The following is a 9,410-nucleotide window of genomic DNA, read 5'->3' as shown; positions in this document are numbered from 1 at the left end:
CCTCCATCCACAGCCACAGCCACGCCAAGACAGGACCTCCATCCACAGCCACAGCCACGCCAAGACAGGCCCTCCATCCACAGCCACAGCCACGGCAAGACAGGCCCTCCATCCACAGCCACAGCCACGGCGACGCAGGCCCTCCATCCACGGCCGCAACGAGGCAGGCCCTGCATCCACGGCCGTGGCCACAGCAAGGCAGGCCCTCCATCCACGGCTGCAACGAGGCAGGCCCTCCATCCACGGCCGCGGCCACAGCAAGACAGGCCCTCCATCCACGGCCACGGTAAGGCAGGACTCTAAGCCATGCTGCCCTGCAAGCCAGCGCTCACCAACACGTTTACAGGAAGAATGCTCACTGGGGCTGGTACCTGGGCACCCCTCAGGGATTCTCCACCCATAGGACCAGCAGTGTCAGTCCCAGCTGCAGTCGCTTAGAGACCACAAACCTCAGGGCCACCCACGAGCCACAGAGCCTGACTGCATTTTAGCAAGATCCCAGGGATTCATGTGCACAATCCTCGCCCGCTCCCAACTCAGGGCCTCTGCCTTAAATGCCTTTCCCCACTCTCCCAGTGGCAGGCCACCAAGCATCTCTCCTCTGCCAGGCCTATCCTGGCCATGCCAGCCATCTGTCTATACGCACACATACATACACATCCAACTTCACATACACCATCCATCCATCCATCCATACATACACACGCACACAACGCCCTATACGTACATAGAAGGAGCTCTGATGGCACGGTGTGTAAGGCATTTGGCTGCCGACCAGAAAGTCAGCAGTTCAAACCCACCAGCCGCTCCGCAGGAGGAAGATGCAATCTACTCTTGTAAAGAATTGACAGCCTTGGAAACCCAACAGGGGTCACTATGAGTCAGAACCAAATCAATGGCAGTAGGTTTGGTTCTTTGGTATACATGTATCTAAACGTACACATAATCACACACATACACACATACATGTGCATATGTACACAGGTGTGGATATACCCACAGATACATTGGACACATGCATGTATACATACACACGTGTATATGCATACATATATGTGCACACAGATACAAGTATATAGATATCCACACACATCTAATATGTATATTATATACGTATTATAATATACATCCATGTGTATATATAAAAGTACATATACACTTATCCACACACATGTATATACACATACATATACACACTCATATATATATATATACACTCCGTATGTGTACAGGTACACACATACCTATATAGACACACATCCATAAACATACACCTCCATACATACACACCCACACATCTATACACGTGTACGTACATATATACCTGCACACATCTGCACATATACATGCACCCTTACATGTACATATATATATATATACATACACAATGGTCCACATGCGTACACGTGTAACCATATGCATACATATGTGCATGTATACACATTCATACATATACACAAACATGTAAACATAAACATATATAGGTACGCATCTATATACACATTCATATATGTACACACATTCATTTATGTACATACACATCCATACACATATGTATGCACATGGATATCCACAGATAGACATGTACACATATACGTACATGTGTGTATGTGTGTAGTCTACTGGTTGTTTCTCTGGAGAACCCTGACTGATACTCTTTCCAGCCAGCCAGCCACCCATCCTCGTCATGTCTTAATGACACTTGCAGAGACCAGCAAAGGTCAAAGGTATCCATCTAAGGGTCAGATGGCTCTCCGCAGCCAGGCCCTGTGTGGAGGCCACAGCAGGCCAGTGGCCAGCACACGGCGGCAGTGGCGGCACCCGGGCCCTCTCACCTCTCGCCCCCAGGCTGGAACTCAGACAGCAGGGAGGGCCTCCTGCGCTGGGGCTGGATGATGGAGCCAGGCGACAGGTGGGAGGCGTAGTCTCGGGGGTGGTGCTGATAGTCCAGCAGCCCGACATCCTGAAAGGAGAGGACAGGACACGTGAGCATCTGCCCGAGGTCACCCCCACACCACCTGCGGCCAAGTAGGAGCCACCATCTCAGCTGGACCCAGCTGCACCAGATCCTGACTGTGTGCGCTCCGACAAGCCACTCAGCCTCCCAGAGCCCTAGTTTTCTCAGCTGCAAAATGGGCATCAGTGGGGGACACGGCAGGCGAGTGTTAGGTTTCTCACAGCACACTTGACAAATGTGCCCGGGGCTCTCGGTCCTCAGCCACGTGTGGACCTCTGTGAGTGATCACTAGCACACTTACACGGCACCCCCAACACCAGGCACTGCTCCCAGGGTGTCACACACTGACTCAGTCAATGCTCACCACCTCTCAACATGGCAGGTACAGCTGCCAGCTCCTCTTTCGAGGGGAAACCGAGCCATGGGGCGCTCAAGAGAGAAACTGGCGACACAAAGAGCACATCTTCCTGCCCAAAGCAGCACGTGGCAGGTATTGCAGGCTCCCAGAAAAAGCACAGACAGCCTGGAGGGGCTGGTATCAGGGGAGCCCATGAGCAAGGACATCTGAGGCCGCCTCGAGGCAGAGGAGAGGGAAGGCAGGTGGCCGGTGGGGACTGAGCATCTCACGGACACCCACAGCTCCGTGCCATCATGTCCACTTTCTGGATGGGTCACCCGAGCCTGGGAGAGCGCACGCTGCCCACCCAAGGCCACGAGGCTGGTGAAGGCCAGGCCCAGCCGCCTGCAGAGCCCGTTCAGTGGGCACCACACACTTCTGATGAGAGACCGGGCTCAGCAGGAGACCCGTCCTCACCCCCACTGCCCCCAGCGCCACTGCCTGGGCAGGGAGCCAGAGGAGTGAGGGTCCCTCCGGGCCAGAGATCAAGCCAGAGAGGGGCATGGCACAGAGCCCAGAACAACTGCAGGGGGTGGTGATACTTGCAAAAGCAGAACCACGTCAGCAGGGAAAACCGAGAAAGAGGCACAGCCTGAACACCTATCAGAGGGCCACGGGCGTGTGAGCGGACCTTCCATGTGTGAGAACCCAGCCCACACCCATCAGGGGAGGGAGGCCAGGGGACCAAAGGCCATCAGCCCACAAGGCCAAGTAGGGGTTTCAAAGGCGTCCAACTGGGACACGTGTGCGGAGTCTTTTCTTTTGCAAGACGTCACAAACAAACACAGACACAAGTCAGACATGTAGAGGTGTGAGGAGTGCTCAGCACGCCTCGCAGGCTGCCAGGCAGAGACTGCACCTGCATCCAAAGACACACACGTGTGTGATACACACACATGCACAAAGACACACAGGGACACATATGCATGTACAGACACACATACACATACAGACGCACTGATCTGCTGCACACACACGTGTGCTCAGACACACACATGCAGACTCACAAGAGCACACACGTACAGACACCCACTCAGAGACATGAGGAGAGCTCACCATGTCCTGCAGGGTGCCAGGCAGAGATCCCACACTCACGCACAGGTGCACACACAGACACACGCACCCACGCAGCAGCGTAAGGAGAGGCCAGCACACCTGTCGGGCACCAGGAAGAACGTGCTCTCACTCTGCTCCCTTGCACTAAAGCAAAATGAGCAGAGGGGCCGATCGGCCCATCCCCTGGGAGAGGCCTTGGCCAGATGGCATCTGCAACTGCCAAGAAGGAGGGAGAAGGCAGGCAGAGACGCACCCTGCCACGGCTGCCCGGGCCTGGGCCCACCAGCCACAGCCCCTGCCCTCAGCCCCCCTCCTGGGCTGGTGATGACCACTGGGTGCCACTCAGTGACACCCAGCAGAGGGACAGCAGGAGGTCAGCTGGCGACCCTAATGCCTAGGAGGCCGCCCAGCTTGGACAAAGGATGAGACAGGCAGGAGGGCAGGGCTACAGGAGCCTCCTGGGTGCTGTGGCACAGGGACCCCATAGCACAGGGGGCCAGAGAAGGGGCCCTGTTCTCAGGAGGCCTGGATCCTGGCACTCCGTCACACCAGGCCAGTGAGTTCACATGCAAAGCATCCCACTCCCTTACGGAAACACCCTCCCACACCACTTCCTCTCTGTGCCTCCCAGCAGGGACCGCACACACAGAGAGGTCGGCAGAGCCAGCCCCCCTCAGCGGGCTTTCCCTCAGGCCCCGCCTGTCTCCTCACGGAGCACATGGGGGGACTCCCAGACCTCAGAGACCTCTGGCCACCTCCCAGGGTGACCATGAACAGTGCTGGCTTAGGTGCCATCGAGTTGCCTCCTACTCAAAGCAACTCAACGAAAGAGTAGAACTGCCCCTAGGGTTTCCCAGACTGTGATGTGTGCGTGTGTCTGTCTGTCTGTCTGTGGTCCCCCCAGCACAGTGAATAAGACTGGTTGACTGAATGAACGAGTGCATGAACAAAAACACGCTTTGCATAGAGTTTTCTCCAGAAATATTCTGAGCTTTCTATGGTACATGCCAATAGGGTGGAACCCAAGACACGCAAGCCTCTCCCTAGCTTCCCATCATGGGTCAAGGACTGCAGACAGGAAATGGGCCTGGTTCAGAGCTGATCGCATGGAGCGGGGTGTGGCTCAGAAGGGCAGAGCCGGGGGGGCACATGCCCCCACCTGGGCAGGTCTTGTCCCCACACCGCCCCCCCCGAGCCGAACCACCACCCTGACACCCCAGAGCTGGGATTCAGGGACCTGGCACACACTGGGTCTCGATGACTGGGAGCCACAGGCCACAACTGTCAGGGCAGAGGCGGCAGTGGGGCTACTACCAACAAAGGTCTCCTAGAAGCCCCCAAGTTCCAAAGTAAGGGGGAGCTGAGATGAAGCTGGGCTGCAAAGCACGTGCACGCAGCAGGCACTCCACATTCACACGACAGTTCCACTGGTGATCATGAGAAAGCACGGTGCCCCGGAACTGACAGTGACAGAGATCTCAGCGTGGCTGGCCCCGGCCACCACCACCCCAGCTCCACAGTGCGACTTGACCAGATGTCCTGGGCTTGGGAAAGGTCCTAAGGGCCGGGGGCCTCCGCCGGACCAGCCCACAGCAGCCGGGCTCCCAGGGGAGGAGGAGAGTCGGGCATAGGTAGCCCCGCCAAGTCCCCTTACCGTGTGGGGCCGGGCAATCTGCACAGGGTAGGAGATGCCATGGGGCGGGTACCGGGCCTCAGTGGCCCTCCACGTCTGTGCCACAGGCTGCGTGGACCCCGACATGGTGGGGGCGTCTGGGGGCTCTCCTGCAGCTGCCACCAGGGGTTAAAGGTCAGCCGTCATGATCTGCTCACAGCCGCCGTCACAGGCACCTGTGAGAAAACCGGGAGAGAGTGTTGAGGTCAGCAGGGTTCCTCAGGGTACCCCTGCCCCACCTGCCTCAGTCCGCCACGGGGCACAGTCCTCACCAAGCCTGGCATCCCCAGTGACTGCTCACCCACCCAGCCTCACTCCACGGAACCCCAACCTCCGTGAGCATGGCCCTCACCACGCCCAAACAAACCAAAACCAAAAAAAAAAAAAACCAAACGCACTGCCAGAGTCTATTCTGACTCATAGTGACCCCCACTGGTCTCCAAGGCAGTAAATCTTTGCCTTCCATGGAGTGGCTGATGGGTTTGAACCGCCAACTCTCTGGCTAGCAGTCAAATGCCTTAGGCACTGCGCCACCAGAGCTCCCCCACACCCAGTGTCCCTCAATCCCCGCTCAGCCCCCAGTACCACTCCACAACTCCTGGGGATTTCCAGTCACTGAGATAAAGTTCCCTGGAAGCTCTGGGCAGCCACTGGACAGGGACCCAGCCACCGGGCCTGTCCGGAGAGGCATGACCAGCAAGGGAGGGGCACACGAGTGCTCCCGGTAACTGGTGAACAGGACAAGCGCAGGCGGGTGGGGGGACCCTGGGCGAGGCCAGGCCTTCTGCTTCCCCACGCTGTGACGTGGGACAGCGCAGACGTGAGCGGGACGGAGGGGATGGGAAGCTGAGGGCCACGCCAGGGAGACATCGAGGACACAGAGGCCCGTGGGCCCGCCATCCTGGGCTGGTAGGACCAGCCACGTGCCTCCTGGAAAAGACCTCAAGAAAGGCCCAAGGTCGGCGTTCCCGAAGGGGAAAGTGAGACACAGGAAGGCTCCAGTCCCAGCCCTGAGCCCGGGGAACGCCAGACCCTGCCCAGGAAGGCCCCAGTAACCCCACCCTCTCAGAACCCTGCTCCCCGTTGCCAGCCACTGCCCTACCCCGCCTGGCCGTGTCACGACTGCCTCCTCCAGCCATCCCCGGAGTGAAGGTCCCATGTACCCCTCTGTCCTACACATGCCACCTCCACACGCCGCATGGAGCCCATCCCTCGCCCACACCCGAGCAGAGGAGATTCCAAAATGGTGCATAGGCCAGTGCCCCGAGGTCCCCGTCCGATCAGCGGTACGGGCAGGCCAGTGCCCCGAGGTCCCCGTCCGATCAGCGGTACGGGCAGGCGGGGCAGACAGAAGGTACCTCCGGCCCCACCGCAATTTCATCAGGACGAGCCTTATCCTGCTGCCCCAAGCTGGGTGCTACCTGCTTCTCCAGACTGGGTACCTACAGGCCTCCACTGGGAACCTGCCCCAGGCTATCTAACGCAGAGAAGCGTTGGGAGAAGAGGCTAAGGTCAGGGGTGTCTGGGGGCTCTGTGCCTGCCTACCCCCACCTGACTTTCCTTTGGGTAACCAAGGCTCCAGGAAAGGCCATGTGATCCAGGCTGGCCAATCAGATTCCTGCATCACCCACAAGACAATCATCAGTTCAGGGACGGGCGTGTGACCTAATCTGAGCCTGAGAGTCAAGCTTGAGACTTCTGCTGGAAGAAGGAGGAAGAGAGGCCACTCCGTTGGGGGGTCAAGGCATCAGATTTACCAGAAGGAAAGCCTGGTGCTCTCGGAAGCCACCACATGGCAGGAGGCTGCCTGAGAAGGAAGCCAATGACAGGAAGACAGAGCTGATGGTGTCCTGATGACAGCTGTGCCTGAAGCCTATCGTTTCATTTAGGGGAGCCAGGCACCCCTTCCCTGTGTTTCCCCTCCACCAGCCCAAGCTGGCTTCCTGTCACTTGCCACCAAGACTCACATGGGACGGGAGAAGTCACAGAAAAGGCAATCCTTCAAGCACCATCTATCCTTCAAACACTGAAAAGCCGAGGGAGTCCCAAACCCAGACTGATGAGCCTGCAGGAGGAGCCTCGGGGCTTCCCAGGGGCCGAGCAGGGGGCACTGAGGCTCAGGAACAGGGATCGAGTCCTGGCTCCCGGTCTTCAGCCATGTGGCCTTGGGCGAGTCACCTTCCTTCTGAGCCTCAGTTTCATCAACTGCAAAACAGAGGCAGGAACACTCCCTATCCCTTAGAGTCAGCATGTGGGTGACGCGAACACACCCACTATTACCATACATTCAAGCACCACCCTCACTACTCCTGCCACACTCATCTACCCCCAGTCCTCTAAGTCCTGTCACTAGTGTTCTTCAAAGTCGGTCAGTTCCATTTAGTTAGGTATGAAAGAGAAACCTGGTACCACATGGAATGAACAGAAAGAACCAGAAAACCCATGCATAAGCAGCCACCCACATGAAATCACATGTCCGCGCATCATCTGCACTACTCGCCTGTCAGTTTGCCATATGGGGGGGCTTCCACGTTGCTTTGATGCTAAAGGATATGCCACTGGCATTCCCACGCTGGCAGGGTCCCCCCGGCAGACAGGCTTCAGCAGGGCGCCCAGACTGAGACAGACTGGGAGACAGGCCTAATGACACCTTTCAGAGCACAGCACAGCACCATGCGCGACTGTGTTGGAGGACGAGCCCCTTCTGTTGGAGGCACTCAAAAGGGCGGTCACAACGGGCTTGAACACACCAACCGTGACGACGAGCGGCCCGGGCACGGCTCATTCTGCAGCCCGTGGTGGCACCAAGCATCAGAGTCGACCGAACCCAGCCAACAGCAGGAACGATGCACCCCCACCCCATCTAGCATCACAGCACGTCCCGAGAGGGGCTGGGCGGACACAGGCATCAGCAGGCGCCTGGACACGGAGCTGCCGTGGTTACCGCCCCCAGTGCCGCCCGGAAAGCAGCTGCGCGGTCCTGTGTAGGAGGCGGGGAGAGCCGCCCTGGGCCAGCTCACAGGGACCCAGAGACAAGCTACCGGCCCTGAGGGAGGGCAGGTGATCACCGCAGGTGCCGGACCCCGTTCCCAGAACGGCCCCTGCTAGCACTGGTCCCCAAGCCCTGCAGACCGTAGCCACTTCAGACAGCTACACACACCCTACACATCATGTGTGAGGTTGAAAAGTCGCTCCAAGGAGATGAGCCCAGCATCCGCCCCTCTTCCACAGCCTCGGGGGCAAACTCCAAACATCTGCTGCATTCTGAGTTGCGTCAGGAGGCCGAGGAAGTCCAGTCTACCCTCAGCTTTCCTACGCCCCTCTGCCAGATCGCCATGGCAAACAGGTGAGGCCGTCTGCTTCCATAAAGACACACAGCCCGGAACCCTGCGGGGCAGCTCTCCTCTCCGGGGCTGCTGGAACTCGGAATCCACTTGATGGCAACCGGTGGCTTCAGCCTGAATGCGTTGCCGCTGGGCCAGACGCCACGTGTGTGCCTGCCGGAAGTCAGCAGGGTTGGCACCCTCCCATCCCACGGAGAGCCCCCGGCCACCCCTCCGCCTCCTCCCCACGGGGCACTCAGGTTGAGCGGGGAACTGCAGCCCCTGCCATCCACCCCACCCCGTGCCCAGGGTCCTCACATCCAGGGGGCCCTGGGGACCCAGTGCCACCCCCACTCACCCCGTGCTTTGTAAGCCAGTTAACATCCCTCCCAACCTCAGCCATCTTTGTCGTCAATTGAAAAAAAATGGTAGAACATAAGGGAGCCATGGAAGGCTGTTGAGGGAGAGGGAAAGGGTGAAGTGTTTTCTGAGCATTCACTCGGACCAGCAATGGGGAGCCGGGAAATCTGGGGAGGCTGGTGGAACGTCCGTGCAAGGACAGTACCGGCAGGACCGGGTGACTGTGGCAGAGATGGACACAGGCCAATGGCACGTTGTGGAGACAAGGGCTCTTGGAGCCCCCAAGACGTCCGAGGCCCTTGGATCACCTCCTCAGGCAAAGAAGGGGCCTCAGCTTCCTGAGCTGTAGACAAGGCATGAGACCTCCTCACACATGGCCACAGCTGGGGGGGCATACACACGGCCCACAGTGGGGACACACACACACACACACAGAGCCCACAGCAGGGACACACACACGCAAACACAGCCCACGGTGGGGACACACACACATACACACACACGGCCCACGGCGGGGACACACACACACACGGCCCACAGTGGGGACACACACACACACGGCCCACGGCGGGGACACACACACACACACACGGCCCACAGTGGGGACACACACACACGGCCCACGGTGGGGACACACACACACAC

The 9,410-nt window shown here is 58.5% G+C and overlaps 1 protein-coding gene across 1 annotated transcript in view; it reads right to left on the bottom strand.

Moving 5' to 3' along the window:
• NCOR2 (nuclear receptor corepressor 2) overlaps positions 1-5,169 on the bottom strand; it is a 138,265-nt gene extending 133,096 nt beyond the window's left edge. The window contains exons 1-2 of the mRNA XM_007938111.1: positions 5,065-5,169; positions 1,836-1,963 (exon numbers count right to left, since the gene is read on the bottom strand). Coding sequence (XP_007936302.1) covers positions 1,836-1,963; positions 5,065-5,169 — 233 coding nt within the window. The remainder of the gene's footprint in view (positions 1-1,835; positions 1,964-5,064) is intronic.
• Between the last annotated feature and the right edge of the window lie 4,241 nt (positions 5,170-9,410).

This window comes from Orycteropus afer, unplaced genomic scaffold, assembly GCF_000298275.1.
Source record: "Orycteropus afer afer isolate SDZICR_OR568_19922 unplaced genomic scaffold, OryAfe1.0 scaffold00048, whole genome shotgun sequence".
NCBI classification, from domain to species: domain Eukaryota; kingdom Metazoa; phylum Chordata; class Mammalia; order Tubulidentata; family Orycteropodidae; genus Orycteropus; species Orycteropus afer.
This window is presented reverse-complemented; position numbering and strand designations above follow the sequence as displayed.